Genomic DNA, 18,876 nt, shown 5'->3' with positions numbered 1-18,876 from the left:
CTGTGTGGTCCACCGTGTCCTCGGGGCTGTCCGCACAATGGTGACACCCGGGCGCCTCCTCACGACCGATGCGGTGCAGGTACCTCCCGAAACAACCGTGTCCGGTGAGGACCTGCGTCATGCGGTACGTGAGGGCGCCATGACTCCTCCCGAGCCACTCCTCAAAGAGGGGACTTACCGCCACGATGGTGGCGTGCCCTAGTAACAGTATTTGTTCACTACTTGAAATACTTACGTTTCATTAAATGTTTGTACAATTCTGTGTTCATTTTGTATTTCCATCAATTCCGAACTGAAGGATTTATTCCTATTTTGAATACAAATGAACAAGTTTTTATAGTGAAACTTTAGTTATGGGTAGTGTCGGAGAAGGAAGGGTAGTTTGCTTTAGTGGAATAATATTTCAGTATTTATTCGCAAACTATTTATGGACTGGGTATTGAATACTCCGCGCTCGAGTAACTCCTCCGCTTCCAACTTTATTATTATATCTTCTAAATAATTCAAAATGAAATAAATAAAGCTATATAAAAACAGGGATCTCCTTTATTTTAAAGTTCTTATTTAAAGTAACAGTTACGTACATAAGGTTCGTCGAAGCGAAACGTCACTATCATCTTAAAAGTCCTAATACAAGTTAATTATGTACAAGTATAAAATTCACTACGGTCAACTCACGTTGTTGATAAAATAACTTTACCTGCATCATTTTCGTGTAATTTTTCAATCACTAAAGTCTAACACTGATTTTAAATGAGAAAATGACAAGTTCGTGATTTTTGGTTTAATCTTCCGATCATCGGACAGTCCTGTAAAAGAAAATAAGATCGTCAACATAATTACAATTTTACATAGAAACATAATTTTAATCAACTTTGAAACTTTATGAATAAAATATTGATAAAACCTGAAGTGTTATAAATATTAAATGTTGTTATTAATAAACTAACACAATAGCATTTTTTAGTGAAACGCGATAAAACGTTAAATTAAACCACGTGCGACACAAGTTCGATCCATTCCCAATTACCTCGCGAACGAACATCGGACAACGCATGATTGTGTGAGGAATATGAATATAAAATAAATTCATTAAATTATTCTCGGAACAATGTCTTTTGTATAATAGTAAAAAATATAATGTAAAAATGTTTTTAAAATTCGGGTACTGAAATGAAAATGCTACATTGTCTCGTAAGCATAATATTTGGTGCGTAAAAAGACTTGATTCATATTTTTTTTCTCGGTATTAAAATATCGAAAACCGCAGAAGTCAATAATAATAATTAATGAATTCTTCACCCAAAAGAAAACCACAGGCAAAACAAATATTCAACAGATGCTCACGATTGTTTGAATTCTTTAATATTACAATGGCATCGACTACGTAGTTCCTAACTCTATTCGTGTAATATTGGACATCCGCAATTCCACAAAGTTACCAATTTGGTCGGTATTACAACAAAAACAATGTTCAGTAAGTGATACAAAACCAAGCCACATCTGTTCAATATAGACTTGTGTACACTGCATGAAGCTCTCAAATTGCTATGTAGGTGATTAGTAGAGAGCAGTAGATAGATTAGGAGAAAACTGTTAGTTGCTACCACTTTGCTACACATGCCCGTGCAATGCCGGGCAGTGAGTTTTGCATCCATTTGATCACTCCTAATTCAATTTCAACCAAGCAATTATGATTATGCATACAAACGTGCACTACAAAGAACAACTAAGTGATAGATACGCATTAGTTTGCACGTGCCTGAAATATTAGTTGCTGTATCTGTCCTAAAGTTGGAGTGACGTTGACAAAGTAGATACAACTTCAAAGCACGTGTAAACTAATGTTACATATGTGTCTTGACGTTAGTGTAAGGTGCTTCTTAGATGCATGTTATGGCTCCTTACCAATGCCTGTAGAGCAAACAGTTGAGCATCGCCATGATGCCGACGTGCGACGTCGACCACCGCAGCCCTGCAACAATAACCACGTTACAACCCGCACTAGGTCCAAATTAACGTCATCATCGTAGCTTTATAGTTATCATAAAGTTGGAATACTGCAATCTGGGACATTAATGTTCCTCGTGGCCTGAAATTGTTTTTGAGGTAACGATAATTAAATCCATTACGTTGTTTAATTAGATTTTCGACACGTTGATCACAAAATACAGTTTTGCTGTCATCAACCATGTATACCTGCTTGCGTAATTGAGTTCTACGTTCTCTGACGTCATTTGTCACGCGATAAAACCGAGGGTGAGCGAAAGTTCCGCGCCACGGACACTTCGTCGCAATAAAGTCCTGTAAAGGACATAATGTATTGGTATGCGGCTCGGTGGCGCTGACGTAAGCAACCGACATCAGCCAACCATGAAGGCCGGCCTTTGGGTACCTGTCAAGCCGGTTCATTAATGAAAACTGAGCAGAAGTCAAAGTGAGCACTTTGATCTATTACATGACAAAACCAGAATTTCAAATAAACGTGCTTTTGACGACGCTTAAGGTAAAATGTCGGAAAGATATTACACAAGCTTTAAAATCTTACATGTGTAAAATGTATTTTTACACTACGTAAGTATTTCTTTGTGTGGAACTGAGCTGTTGGCATGATTCTTGCAACTAAAATGCTTTCTTGCAACAGCATTGTTTGTGGAGGTATACAGAGTATTATTTTATTTTGTGTCTTAAAATACAGGAAGAGTGTTTCTTAAAATTGTTATAATATTCTATTTCAAACAATTTCTTTGCACTCCGTACGTGGGTGTCGATGAAGTAGCGACTCCTAAAGTAGGTTCCGCGGAACAAAAGAGTTGACTGTAAAAGTCAGCGAGTTCTACCAATTAATTTTAACACATTATTTATAGAAAGTATGATAAAATAAAATAAAGCAACAATACAATAATAAATAGAGCAAATATTAAATATACAATGAATCGCATGTATATTTCAGCCGATTCCGAATAATTTTAAAAGTTTAAATTAAAAAATATATATAATATTCCGCTGAAACCATTTGTACTATTCTAAATTCATTTTATTTAAGTACCTATGTTTGTACCTACTGGAAACGAGTTAAACATAGGCTAACAATCAAACTGGTAATGTCGTTAATTCATGGAACTGTGTTTTGAAACTATGTGATAAGACTGCAGCAGTACGTGGAAATTAAATTATTATTAATGAAGAGTAATGATAATAATTTAAAGTATACGGAAATGTCAGTATAGTTATCGGCACGAATCTTGAGCTCTGACCTACATCTGCGCAGAAGTGATTTATTAGCAAAGAACTAATCCCGAGTGACGGCTATGACGCGATGCACTGCGGGCCAATCACCGCTTTACCCCGCCTCCGCGCCTCACTTCATACCACAAAAGGGACCCAATAAATTACTTCTGCGCAGGTGAAGGTCAGAGCTCAAGATTCGTGCCGATAACTTCAGTGTTTTCGTGTGTGCTTCCGATTTCTAAATCTTTTTATTTTAAATACTAATACTTAAATGCGTACACTTTATTTATAACGATTAATTAAATCCCCGTTAAAATTAAAATTAAATAGTAATAAATAAAATAAAAAAACACTTCTTACATCTTAAAACACAAAGTCATGTTTAGTCAACGTTTTCATAAATGGTTCCGTAAGATGATATCAAAGTGACCTAAAATTATAATTTACTTTAAAACACATACTTGCGCCCGCAGCATGAAAGCCATTGCGACAAGCGCGTGGGAAGTAAAATATCCAAATGTTTAGTCATTACTGAGAGTCAGAGCTTTTGTATGTGTGAAATTCTCCTTATTTCAACGATCGTAAGTACTTATGCTTATTCATTGCAGAAATCCTTTATGGGTTCGTATGACGCATGCCATTATCCAATACGCTTTCTTGCCAACCATTCAATCCAAGTACTTCTTGCCTCTCAAGTTTGTATCGACCCTTAACATCTCAACAAAATATTACCCTATTTATAAGAAACATTGTTACTGTACTGTGACGAATATTCTGCAGAATGTCTATGAAAATGTCAGAGTAAGCAATAACCTCGGGTTTATTGCTACACGCGTATAATTCTAGTGACTAAAAAAACTACTGTATTAAATATAATGTTTTGTCGGTGATTATACCTTGGCAAATAGCTCCGGGTTCAGTTCTATTTTTGAAACATCTTTATCGTTTTGAAATTAATTTCTCAGCTTTTGATGTTGTGTGCCGGTTATCTACTCGCATTTTTGTAGCGTTTTCGTTTGGTATTGCAAAATTATTTTCTAAAGCTATATTTATCCGTCCGATATCAAAACAAGACCCAAACAGTGTAAGGAGTTGTTATCTTCCTACTTGTACAATTACACAAAGTAAACAAGGGGAAACTATGGTCAAAGGCAATGGGTTAACGATGACCATGGACGTAACCAAATAAACATTTGGGGAAACTTCTGACTTAATTATCGTTTCAAGTTCGGTTACGTACTTGTCCAACCTCTTTTGTTTGAACTTACTGTTTGTCTTTATCTATAGCATTTTCCTGCATGCTACATTGTAATGACTATAAGCCAATTCAATATAGTTCATGTCTCCTTTAGTTTTCAAAACTTATTTTCATGCCAACGAGGAAATCGCACTACAGATCTAAGTATGCTGTTCATATATCACAGTATAAAACAGTAAAGTAGTTGATTAAAGCGTGAGCATGTAGTTCAAGTAATAAGCTTCTAGACAGGAACTATGTTCCTGATTAAATCTGTTACAGGCACTAAAACTTAGACTGGTTAATAATAAGTGACAAGCCGCAGCCTACTGCGTTGCCGGCATTACAACCTATTTGCATCAGCGCAGTTTATAGCCCACAAACTTTAAACAGCCATCACATTAGCACGTACTTAAGTATGTGCATGTTTTGTATCTTAATTAGCCTTAAGTATTAGATAAAAGTTACACGACTGAGTAATTTTTTACACTACAGCTGTTGCAATTGAAAATTATGACTTGAGAGTCATTTGTTCACGTTATTCTGAAAAATTTTTTTTTTCTACTTCTTAAATTATCTAAGATTCCCTTCTTTTGCTTGTTCAGTCTCAAAGATAACACAAAAAATCCTAAATATAAATTGCAGCGATTGTTCAAAAAAATGCACAACTTCAAAGTGCTCATTTAAATTTCTCTTCTACATATGAATCTTTCTTAATGTTTACGTTATAACAAGCTACTTCGAGTACGTACATTTATCACTTTGCGTTCTGTAATATAGAATATGATTCATAACAATAATGGAGGGTAAAGCTCCAGCACATGTGATTCCCCGTCGATGTCGTTGGTCATAGAGAATACGTGAAATGAATATTCATTGGATAGATTTCATCGATTTATCTCTTTACCGCGGTTCGGTTACGTCCTCAATGCTCGACTACCAATGTATATTATTTCTTATTAATAGTCATTTAGCCAGTCTGTGTGACTTTTAAATCCTACTTACCTACTTTAATTTACGCGTATTTTTTTATCTTCAGAAATAATTATTAATTCTTGATGGAGCTAGATGTTACTTGCATTTTCAAGATATAATTAATTTGTGCTCGGTTAATTGCAATACCAGCTCCGTTTCATGAAATAGAACGCGAAATGTGAAGTGATACATCTCTGTCCAACCCTTTGGGGAGAGCTAGCATAATTGTATGTGCTTTTACAATACAAGTTCACCCTTACTTGCAGTAGATATGAAAAATAACGTTAGTGTTTTGTTATACAATACATTTTCCTCTGCTTATAACATATCGTGTACGAGCATACTGTGAAAGTATGACAAGTCGATTGCAATACTTTGCTGCGTCATCGTGATATACGACTGTAAACCGCACCATAAATTGTAGGAACCGTGAGAAAGCACGAATAGTATCGTATGTCTGTGCACTTAAATGAATCTGACTGTCAGCTGACTGCATGTAGACCGCATGCGAAACAATTAAATCTAACGGTGTAACAGCGTGCGTTTAATGTATTTTCGGGGAATTAATGTGATTTCGCATTATAAAGTGACCATACAGCGGGCCTAATGGCGTAAAAGCTACAAAATAATCAATTCAATGAACTGTTTTTGTTCGCACGGATTATGAAGGTATTAACATAACATAACATCACGCCACTCTTCTCCAGGGCTAATTAGGAGCGTTACTACGTAGGCTAAAATATAAAAAGATTTTATCTAATAGAATGAAGCTACAGAAAAATCATAACAGCACTTTTCGACACCGACTTCCGTTTGATATTAATAAGTCCTGCTACCTACTACCTACTAGATCAACGAAGTATTAATATCGGATTATTATTGTGTAAGACAAGAGCACTTAAATATGCTTTGTCAGCGAGGATCACTGATATCAAAGCGAAGTTTGTAGGCTAACATTTTGTCAGTAAATTACTTGTTCCTGTTTACTACGGATTATTTTACAATATTTAGCTCAATGCCTAGAAATTTAAAGGTCTTCAAATGTTAAGAATAATCAAGAACTGCGAATAGTACACGCTTGCCTCGGTGTGAAGTTAAAGTCATTTTATTTAATTTAGGCCTTCATAAGCACTAATGAATGTTAAAAATATAAATAACTTTGATTCTATATACCCATTCCAAAAATTCTAATTAGCATCTTATGGTTAAGAACGGGAAAGAAATTCCATGGTTACTTTTTTAAAATAAATTACAGTTTTATAGTAATTATGTATTGATACATACTGTTGCTGCTATACTATGCCAGTTACATAATAATGATAAGGATACCTCTTAACAGAATCAGGAAGCCGGCTCCCTATTTGTTATTCTTTACATACCTGAAGGTCATCATCATCCTCCGAGCCTTTTCCCAATCATGTTGGGGTCGGCTTCCAGTCTAACCGGATTCAGCTGAGTACCAGTGCTTTACAAGAAGCGACTGCCTATCTGACCTCCTCAACCCAGTATCCCGGGCAACCCGATACCCCTTGGTTAGACTGGTGTCATTACATACCTGAAGGTCACATTCGTTAAATAACAAAATGACATTCCGAATTTTCATAAACCGTACCCAAGCTCCGTCAGTCGTGCGTGAGTTCAGAGTCCCTTACAATCAGAGCAGCACGCACCGTCACACGAGCATAATGTATTTCAGAAACATGCGACTGTATCATGGAGAACGAAATTACTAGCAGGGATGTTATAACGCAAAATGTCTTAAGAAATAGCGCGCCAAAATTTGGGTGTTCGGGGGACGAAGAACGCCGTCACGCGTCTTCTTTGAAAACCGAGCATTTTTAACGAAATAAAATCACCAATGATACAAGATCAACTTTAACGAATTGGTCTTGATTTGACAATCAACCCGAACATCTGGTTTATTTATTTGTTAATCTTACTTAGCAGTTAGGTTATTTCTAGTAACAGATCACGCTTACAGTATTTACTTGACCTACAAGAAGGCGCCTGATCTACATACCTTCTTCATGGCATATCCACTATCTTTCTTACTCTGTGGTCTGTATACACGAGTGTAACTCCGGGCGAATTGATAAAATGCTTGGGTAGTTCGATGTTAACGCACAACAGTCGCAATGGAATTGCAATATCGTGGCGGCTTGTTTTTTTTTTATTAATTTAATTAGCGTGACTGTATGGATGTCAGAGCGACATCGACAGCCGTCGCTATTTTGTTTCTCTTTTGAAATTGCGACTGTGGAATACTTCGTACGGTTGCATCAATATGGGATTGCGATAGCTAAAGCAGCTTACTGAATAAGATAAAAATATTTTTACTCCTGTAACTTGATTAATAGGTACATTTAAATACTTAAAATTATGTCGACGTAATACTAGGTATGTAAAGCAGTATTTTATCATTTTTAAAGAAATATATTTAAAAAATGTGCTCCTAACCCTGAACAGGATTTTTCACTAAATACCGCTAACTTAGATTCACTCCGCTAAAACATTTAAGTCCCTTACCGAAATAAAACAAAAATGATAAAGCCTCTAAGTCGTAAAGGGTCTGTCACATACGTAACTCTAATGCCCTTATCGGTATTTTTATATATGTGACTGAACTTTCATTCTGGAAATAAAAGTAGAAATAAAAACCAGCCGATATTAGGTAATTAAGTGTACCGAAAAGTATGTATTCGAAAAGTGCAGGTTTAAAAAAATATTGTAATAGAAATATTCGTGAACTACTTACATAATATAAAGTTATAAAAATAAAATAGTTAACAGTTCAAAATATTAAATGCATATTTTTAATCATAAAAAACAAAATTAATACTTAAAATGAGGCTTAACGTAATCCTCATTTGAGTTTCAATCCAATATATTTTTTCATTTATGTTACAGTAAATTAACTCGCAGGAAAAGTCTTGTGGGCATCAATAACTTTGTATCAATAACGACCTTTCCTAATCTGTTCATTTGCTTTCTAGAGATAGAATGTTAACATTAGCCCCACAATACAAGTAAAGGCAAATGCCTATCTCTAGTAAGCAAATCAGCAGATAGATAGAATATTAGGACCGGTCGTGTCTGCAAGAATTTGAAAAAGGAATACACGGATCATACCTGAGTTAGAGTCCCGGCTACCCATAACGGGTGCTATCTGCGGCCTCTCCTCGTCTAGGATGAGCACGCCGCTGTTCGACCATACGGACAGCACGTGCGCCACACACGTCACGTTGACCCGCCCCTGTGACAAATAACGCTAATTACCGACCGCCATTTGTCGCGATGGTACTGGCCACTACACGAAAACAGAATGCAACAGTTTTGAAAATAGAACGCTGTTGAAAAGAAATAAAGCTTTTTTATACGAAGTATTTAATTGATAAAAATTAAATAGTATTTTTTTATAAATCTGTATTCATCTATTACACTAGTCTACAAAATTTTCCTTTTTTATTGTTTCCAAGGTGAAGCATATAAATTTTTGCAGATTATCTATCACAGAATCGAAGTCTAGAACACAGGACTGCTCTAGCAGTTCTAGTTTTGGAGAAAAACCAATCTGAAAATGCCTAAAAATGCTTTTTTAACTATATTTAAAGCCATTTTTCTACAGACACTATTTTTTTTCGTATTTTCTAACTAAAGAATCATTTAGTACAGCTCTTCTCAATTCAAATCCAGTTTACTTTACATCATTACGAGTTTTCTTTCTCAAGATATACCATTTTACATTTACGGTGTATTTTGTCCATACTAAAATGTCAATTAGTAATGTAAGGAAAATCGTACGTCGTAGCTGAAAAAAAATATCACGAGAATGGAAACTCGTACTGATGTAAAGTAAACTGGATTTGAATTGAGAAGAGCAGTACTAAATGATTCTTTAGTTAGAAAATACGAAAAAAAATAGTGTCTGTAGAAAAATGGCTTTAAATATCGTTAAAAAAGCGTTTTTAGGCATTTTCAGATTGGTTTTTCTCAAAACTAGAACTACTAGAGCAGTCCTGTGTTCTAGACTTCGATTCTGTGATAGATAATCTGCAAAAATTTATATGTTTCACCTTGGAAACGAAAATGCTGTTGACTAGTGTTATGAATATATTTTTATTCTTAAATATTTAAAAACATAAAAATTGTGCACTCATAACATATTTTATGGTTAAAGATTTTATTTTTCAACATATTGTTATTGTAAATTTTTTAACTAACACGAAATCCGTATTCGTGGAAATATATTGTGTTTTTTTATTTTTGCGAACTGTCTAAAATGTAAAAATTGCAACGCTTACGTCTCAGTTATAACGACTAACCTATTAGTAGATATCGGTTCTGTTAAAATATGATTAACATATTTTTTTTATTTAAAAAAAAACCAGAGTTAAATAATTTCATTATTTATTTCGTATTTGAAAATATGAAAGTTTTTATGTATCTTGAATTTTACAAGCATTTCAAAAAACAAAATATTTTACATTTATGCCAAATTCATGCTACAGAAAAGTTTTGAACTGTAGTTGCGAACAACATTCTCTTTTGCACTATACGATCCATTTCACTGGTGATATGCCTGGCCTACGTATGTGGAATATATGTACCTTGCATAGTTTTAGAAACCATTTACAAAAATCTCGTATGGTAAATGGACTTTACCATTTACCATACGAGTATGTACAGTTGTTAAGTACCTACCTATGTAAGCTCCAAAAAAAGACATCATAGCTGATAAGTATTGCGTTTTGCTGGTACACACATAGGGAAATTCTTACTAGCGTTTTTCACGAGACCAAATAGTATCTACACTAATACAGTGCCAAAACTGAAGCAATTGTTTATCTTAACACTTCTGACCTCGCATAAAAGTCCCGTACAGAATTATTCACAACAGTTAGCTTAACTATTTAATAAAAAAGACTACCAATTTAACAAACTGCTATCCTTGTAAAATTTGGAAACCAAAATAAACCCCCAAAGCATTCAAACAAGCGCAATAAAAAGTACGTAAACACTACAATAAACAGTGTAACTTACTTTGCGAAAGTGTACCGACTGTACTCTTATAACAAGCTGGCTGAACGACGATGATTTATTGGATTTCTCTTCTTCAATACTAATGTTCAATTTATTTGCTATTTGCTCTAGTCCGGGTGCTAGGCGGGTGGTGCTTTCGTCCTTGTTTTTCCGATTGCTATCAGCGTGGGGAATGCCCACTACGCCGTCGATATTGCCGGGAATGTCTATTACATTGTCGGTCACGGGTTCCTCGTAACCCGAGATTGCGTCCCACGGACTGAATATAATTCTATTTGCATCTTCGAGCGACGTGTCGGTTATCACAGGTTTTCTTCGCGCGTATGATGTGTCGTGCAGCGGAATATCCAGCCCTTTCACCTAACATGAAATGTGATATGAATTACATTCATATGATTTTATATTATTTTATCAAGCCACACTGAAAACAGAGATATATTGTTTACAAATGATTACATAATACCAAAGTTGTAGTGGATAATGAGATAATAATAACATTAATTATGAGTAAGAAACTTGGCGATAATAACTTTGACTTATGAATCCATAAATCTTGAATGTTGATAAGCCATGATTATAGTAAACAACAAATAAACAAAAGCACAAACACTCAATTTGGAAACTTGGTCATTAGGTACATGTCGGAAAAAGATACGCAGAATCGTATGTGTTTCGTTATTAGGTAATTCGTGGACGGACTAACAAGCATGTAATAACTGCGTGATTAATCATTATTACATAAATGGTCAGGTTTACTTCTTGTAGAATTTTTGTAGGAACCTATACCGACATTGTTACCACCTACTTTCCTCTGGGTAATTAATGAACAACTTTGTTTCTTGATTCATCATGATACTAAGTAATAACATGTAACATGAGCAAGTAAGAGTTAATTTCCATGAACCTAATGCTATTCGATTTGTATAAGCTAGCTGGATGTTAAAATGAATAGCCGTTGTGCTTAAAAAATAACAAACTTCATTATTGTATGGTACGGGAGCCTCTTACCTCCTGGCCATTGAGGAGCCACGTGAGGTTCGCCGGAGGGTCAGCCGGCGGCGACGAGCAGTTCGCCCGCAGCATATCTCCGATGGAGTACCAGCTCTTCTGTGCTCGCACACTGGGTCCGGTCTCCGGGAGTTCTGTGAATGATGCTCTTTTTAATACTGTTGGGTGCCTGTTCCTATCATTACCATCTGCTTAACCTTTTCCTAACTTCATTCAGGCGGATCACACTAAACTGAAATCTGCTGAGTAGACCTACTTTGCAAAATATTTTTGTTTTGTATTTTTACCCAACTGTCAAGACTATTTATGTATTGCGATAATTTTATAATTTGCAAAACAATTATAGGAGCGTATTTCTGAGAAGACTCTAAACAATTATTTTTAAACCATTGTCTGTAGTTTCGCGTCGTATAAATTGCTTGCTTAAGAATGGTGAACGGTGCTCTTTTTAGAAATTTATAAAATATACCCTTTATTTAAATAAACATAGTTTCTTTGTTAAGTTCCTTCGCCAAAAGTTCACTATGGTGACGAGAAGAATGAAACTCTCTTGGTAAGTTATAAATTAAATTAACCGCTAAAAATGGCAGTATTAAAATCTAAAAGTGAATTTCGTGTTACCCGAGTGAGAGGGTAAAACACTGGTGCTGAATTTGGTAATACAACATATTTTTATGGCGAAGAGAAGAGGCTAGGCAGATGTAGGAAGCAAGTTATATTTTAAATAACATTAAGTACACAAAATAAGTAGTCGTATACAAAGTTAACAAGAAGTTCACTCACATTACAAAACATAGTTCGTCCTTAAATTATGTTCGCGGTGGAAAAAGACTCAGAATTTTATAATTTACTTAATTTGGTCTTCGTTACTTCGTACTGTCGCTAATTCTATTCAACCGAGTCATTATAAATGCCGTTGCTGTCTTTATGCACCCCGTACAGTCGCACACACAAATTTTACTGCTGCTCGTTGTTTCTGTATATCTCGAGAGCGTTGCGACTGCACAAGGTGATTTACGTAGCAGCTGACTCTACAGACTAATTAAATTGCCAGTCCGACATGAAAATTGAACAGAATTATTGTTTGTTTGTTCACCGAACCAGACTTGTACACAAAGACAGCGCAGACAGTGAAGTAAATAGATGGCAATAAATCATATGGGTCGCGGCGGCACGCGTTTCAATGCGCGTCGCCGTCGACGTTGCATATTCATCTTCCATACGCGCGGTTCCATTTTGCCCACGAATTTCGTAGAAAGCGGTTAAAACGCCGAACAGACAAAATGGCGGCTCAAACTAAAACTCGGCGTGCTTTTGTTTGCCAGCAGCGCCCTCTATTACGACGAAGCGGTGGAACTCTGCGCCGAGCAAAGTTTTAAGTGTTTACATTCCTGTTCTGTCGCTTTTTGCCAATTCTACTTAATGGGAACGCAGGCAGTTTTCCAGCACCTCGTTTAATTTGGCCACCGTGGGTATACTTTAGTGTTTATTTAATTCGTCAAGATCTCACTAAAAGCCGACTTACTTTATTGAACAAACAAATTCGGTTTTCGTTCATCATGTTATTCGATGTTCAATTACTGTACGTGGGAATGAACACTGTATTTGTCTTTGCGATTACAGAATTTATATTTTTTCAAGAAAGAAGCTTTTACAAGTTGGATTTACATTTCACTTATAAAAACTGAAACGAATTAGTCAATGAGTTGAACAAACGTGGCTGCAATCCAAAAAACTGTCGCTGGACATTCAATAGAGCGACAGCCGACAGCATCCGATCCTACATTTGTGCAAGTACTAAATTCTTAAATCGCAGATTTACGAAGTCGTGCCAAGTAACCCATGAGATCAGTGCGAACAAAACACGAATTTGAGGATTAAAATATTATCTTGCTTTTTATTGAACGAGATATATTACTTGAATACAATCTTGCGTTGTCGTTTGACCATCGACGAGATATTTAAGGCTGGTTCCACTTTTACCGGTGTACAAAACCGTTCATCTATGCTTTTGCTATGCAAAACACAAACACTGATAACATATTGTGCTCTTTACCGTAAACATGACATAAAGCACCGAATTGCAGGTTGACACTCAATATTAGGCACTCCAACCATGCGTGGGCGCCATTATACCTGCAATAACAGCATTCATTGCGACATTGTGAGTGCGGTCTGCACTCGAGACACACTCGTACGAACACATCGGAAATGTATCAACACGCATATTGCTTACTCACACTTGTCACCGGTATTGTGCTCCACGGTTTATTTATGCAAGCCCCGAGTACGTGGTAATGTATTCCATACATTCGTTGTTCTCAGGATGGACCATGGAGAGTAGTTAGCCGAATTGTGTTTCAATTTGCTCGTGGTGTCATGATTGTAAAACATTTTCATGCGTATCTGTACTGGGTTGTGCCGTACATTTTGCGATATGAGATGCGAAAGCAATTATGTATTTTATTGTTGTAACATTAAAATCATTTTTGCAGAGCTCGAACATTCCATAAATATTATTAATTTTACATACTTCGAATGTATTGTTATCTCAATTAAACAATTGTTAAGTTAACAAGTTTTTCATTTTCCTCTATTCTTCTTAACGGAACAAAAGGAGGGTCTTGAATATTTCTGTTCATATGCGTGGAAAATGTCCGTGGAGACTGCAATGAAACGCCACGGGGAGTAACATGAGATGCCAAGGAATATTATTTTAAAAGATGTTTAAACTCATATAACAACTTTACTTTTTATTAAATGCCAACGAAAACAGACATCGGAAAAGATGAAAATCCGTCCGAATTATTGTGAGTAGATACTACTCAATTTAAACAGTTATCTATAAATAGAATATAATTGAAGTAAATTCAAATGTTATGTGAAATAACTAAGTTATCTTTTGGATTTTCCTAAAACAACAAAGAGGCTGAATACCTTTATGATTTCGTATTTTAGGAAGGCTCCATGTAACACGGCAGGGACTCGGAAGTGTTACAAATACCTACATCAAAGATAAAGTGATAAGCTTTTAAATAACTTTTCTTTATCTAAAGAAGTATTGAACTTTTGTCCGTTACTTTACAGTTGGGTAAGAAAACTTCGTAAATGTAAAAAGATGAAAAGTCCAGACTATGGCGTTGTAGACACCACTTCTATAACCACGAACTCATCTATAACCGTAAATTAAGCAAGATAAACCTTAATCAAACATCCCTTGTGTTCGATTCCTCGCATTTATTGCCCAACAATAGTTCTGATTTACGATTTAGGATTGCACGAAGCCGCGCCGGGATTATTCGTGTTATTTATATGACTGTGAAGTTAACTTGGATACTATGTATACCATGAAATACCTGTCGCTATCGGAATATTATAGCATTGACCATAAAATATTCGATGAAACAATCCATTTGTTTAACGATAATACTTCGGAGTATAAACTTCTCGAATGAAATGATTGTAAAACGAACCGACTTCAGTAGCTCGTAACACGAATTAAAGAGATCATCAAACCTTTTGTATGTTGAAAACCACTTAAAATAAATAATGACATTTAATACCGCAGTAACATTTAGGTATTTCAGCGTTACTGAAGCGGTTTTATATGATAATTTAAGTACTCTTGTTCAAGGTTGACTGAACTTTAAGTAGGTAGCACGATACGTGGGCGCCTTAGCTTATTGCTCATAAGATGAAAGAATTTCAACCATGTTATCACAAATCGAATACGGATTCTTACTAGTGTTTCGCCATTTGATCTCTTATACCATTATATATACAAGTTTTAAATTAAAATTGGAACGATTACTAGTTTCATAAATCATGTTCCGACTGAATTTTAATACCGACGAGGGAATTATACGTCAACAGGTTATATTAGAGCTAAGAGCTTTTTAAATTAGAGCAAATAGCTGGTTTATTTTTTATATTAAAGGTTTTGAATATTGCTTTTTATATTATTAATGGCAATTTTTGTACATAGAGAGCGAATTTGTATGTGTTTATTTAAATTTTGTTTATGACTCTAATAATACCTGATGCAATATGATGGTTAATAATAATTACGCAGAAATATTTGTAAACCTAATTAAATAAACAAGACTCTTTTCTTTGTGCAATAATATGGAGTTTTTCAATTTCTTAATTATTTTAATTTAAGTACCTACATAAAAGATCTGCGTATTTTTAAACAAAATATAACTTTTCAATGTACGAAATGCAAAAATACAAATAAACTATTTACAATTTTTTCATAAAATATTTGATTTTGACGTTGAAGTCAAAAGTAGATACAGAATATAGCATTTCGTTATGAAAAAAATTACATGGAAATCGAAAAATTTAATGGATAAACCTGGATATCAATCTACGTACAAAAGGTATTTTGTTGTAACATGTGTTGCGAAGTTTCGCTGGTTTTGATTTGAAGAGAAGGGATATGCGAAATGTAATAAATTAAATTAAATGTAGCCACAGCACCGACTACAAATTCGATTTAAAAGCTCGACCAAAAGCTTTTGATAGAATTCGTATGTCACTGTGATGAAACTGACAAACACGTATTAATATTATCAGAGGTTTAAAGTTATTTGGTGAAGCAATAAATGTTACAAATGTAATTTATTTCAATTGCTATTTTATTTTGTTTGCAGCAAGCTTTAATGACCGAAAGTAATGGGGTAACTGTTACTTAACCTGCTCTTAACGAGTGACTTGGACATTGAACAACCTTCTTACGACAGCTAATTACAAAGCTGACTTGTAATGACCCAATAACACTGTGTTATCTGGGAATCGGACGAAGTACAACAAGTAGGTATAGGTATAGTATAGATACCTTCTAACTCTTAAGAGATTCAGAGCTATGTTTTAAATAAGGCCTTAAAACTGTATTCAGTAGACCCACCAGCTTTGAGACAACGTGGTGACTAACGCCCAGTCTTTCCTTGTATGAGAAGACGCCTGTGCCTAGCAGTCGACAAAAACAAAAAAGACTGCTGATGAAGAAAAAGACCTAAGACCGTGGTACCTATAATCCTTTGAATATTTAAACTAATATGTGTCAGTACGAGGAGTGGAACAGCCAACCAAAAATGGGAACAGGGCAGGAAGAGATTAACCTATTGGTTTTTTAAGAATAGTATTTGAAACAAATGGTACTGACCAACGACTCTCATGTTAGCGCTCTTATAGACGGTATGGAAAAAGGGCGCGTCGGCGGACACCTCGCAGCGGTAGCGGCCGCTGAGCCCGCGCGACACGCCCCGTAGCACCACCTGCTGAGCGCCTGACCGTGACACCTGTGAACAACAACATATACTATATACAATACTAGCTTCCACTCGCGGCTTCACCCGCGTGGTGTGTTGATATTATCAACTTGATAACAAGTAGCCTATGTGTTCTTCTTCTTTTGTGTCGATGACATGTCAAATAAAGAATCTACACTTTGTCAGCCCAATATGCTGCGAAAGTACGGCCGGATGCGCTCATTAGATCCAGTGGACATGCGATTTAGTGGGACATGGTCTGCACAGCAGCGCCGCACTCGCACCCAAGGTCCGCCCTACCCGTGAAACCTATGTGCCTAAGTGTCAATCCAGGGTATCACCTATCTTCATACCAAATTTCAATCAAATCGGTTCAGCCGTTTTCACGTGAAAAAGTAACAAACATAGATCCACACATTCTCACAAACTTTCACAGTTATAACATTAGTGGGATAGTGGGATTTGCTTCTGTAAAGACTATGACTGTGACACCTGTGCACAACAATTTACACTATAGTTTATGCATATACAAGCTTATGTAAAGACTATAAAACAACAAACTTTACGAGCTTCTGCCAGCGGTTTCTTCCGCTTGCTGAAGGAACTACTTCCCACATCCGGATAATTAATAGCATATATTTTCTTCTGATATATGAGCTACAGGATTGCTGTCAAGTTTCATCAAAATCCTTTCAGCTCTTAGTAATAGACTTTTCAGCTAGAACAAACCAGAGGTTGTTTGTAATACTTTCAGTGTTGGAAAAATTGATAAAAAACCTCTTTGTTGTTTTTCGTTGAGGAAGGTCAGATTTTTATGGTTTTGATTTTTGCCAGTATTTACCACTATTCGTATACAACCGGCTGGAAATAAATCAAGATCAAACATAAAAACAGAAAATCACTGAATTTATGAATGATCCAACTATCAGTCATAGCTTCAAAGGCAACTGTTTATTTTCCTCCGATTTATTTAAGTGAAACAGAACGCTATTTGCTTCATTTTTATTAAGCTTAGTATTCAAAGGATCGCAACGCAAAAGCAGACATATGAAGTTTTTTTAGACGACATGGTGTGTTTTGCCGCTTTTTCTTCTTGGCGAGTCGATGGCATCTTAAATTTTGGAGGCCCAATATTTCGCTACGCATACGGCATTGTCAGTAGCGTTATAAAGGTCCTTTTGCCGCTAAGATAATATTAATATCATAGTTTACTAAAAGATGAAATCTACGAGCAATGTGAAATGTAAGAAGGACATGAAAACACTCGGGATTTTATTTTTAATAATACTGCTTAGACAAAACTAACTTGCAAAATACGTACCTGATTATCTTATAAAAGTTCATCGTCATAAGATTTATTAATTGCCTTTCAGAATTTCCAATGAACATGCTTTTCAATAATATGCACGCTTCTGAATAATTAAAGAGTGTAGTAGAAAAACTCGTTCAAGTTTATTTAGCTTCTAAATGAAAGCCTTTGAGCTATCTATCAAAATATTATTTCAAAAACGATTCGCTATAAAACCATTTAACTTAGCTTTAAAATGCTTTAAAAATTGAGATCTGATAATCTGAGTTTACTCAAATAGATACGGATATTTAACGTCATAATGAAATGTTAAGGTGGATTATTTTGGACCGAATGAAACAAAAACATTCTCTTAAAATAACAGGAAGAATTTTGGTACAAGATTCCATTGTTTTCTTACAACATCTTAAAATGATTGCGCCGAAATTGCCAGTCAATTTTCACGCGGTACGGTGCCCTAAAATCAGTTTTCTCCCTCACCGAAAGAAACACTAAAATATGGTAAAGTGAAGGTGAGCGCACTGTGATACGAATATGATGTTTTCAAATAAGCTCACGATGAGGACGCTGTCTCAAAAATGTTTTATAAACATGTGATACTGTACTTTCCTAACAAAGTTTCAAGAGTTCGATTTCCTTATTTCAAGAAGCTTTTAACACACACAAACTCTTCGTTCGTCGTTCATAATGTACATTGATAAACTTGTAAATAATGTATTAAAAATAAGCAAGAGAGGACATGCAAGAACAAACATTAATATGTAAGCAGGTGCGCGTTTATGCTGAAGCTATCTTTTATAGCA

At 35.4% G+C, this 18,876-nt stretch overlaps 1 protein-coding gene across 1 annotated transcript in view; it reads right to left on the bottom strand.

The window, feature by feature from the left end:
- Positions 1-524: 524 nt before the first annotated feature.
- The window catches only part of LOC124630414, a 39,301-nt gene continuing 20,949 nt past the window's right edge, over positions 525-18,876 (bottom strand). The window contains exons 4-9 of the mRNA XM_047164313.1: positions 16,659-16,794; positions 11,492-11,625; positions 10,484-10,843; positions 8,573-8,696; positions 1,909-1,975; positions 525-809 (exon numbers count right to left, since the gene is read on the bottom strand). Coding sequence (XP_047020269.1) covers positions 797-809; positions 1,909-1,975; positions 8,573-8,696; positions 10,484-10,843; positions 11,492-11,625; positions 16,659-16,794 — 834 coding nt within the window. The 3' untranslated portion in view covers positions 525-796. The remainder of the gene's footprint in view (positions 810-1,908; positions 1,976-8,572; positions 8,697-10,483; positions 10,844-11,491; positions 11,626-16,658; positions 16,795-18,876) is intronic.

This window comes from Helicoverpa zea, chromosome 5 (assembly GCF_022581195.2).
Source record: "Helicoverpa zea isolate HzStark_Cry1AcR chromosome 5, ilHelZeax1.1, whole genome shotgun sequence".
In the NCBI taxonomy this organism is placed as follows: domain Eukaryota; kingdom Metazoa; phylum Arthropoda; class Insecta; order Lepidoptera; family Noctuidae; genus Helicoverpa; species Helicoverpa zea.
This window is presented reverse-complemented; position numbering and strand designations above follow the sequence as displayed.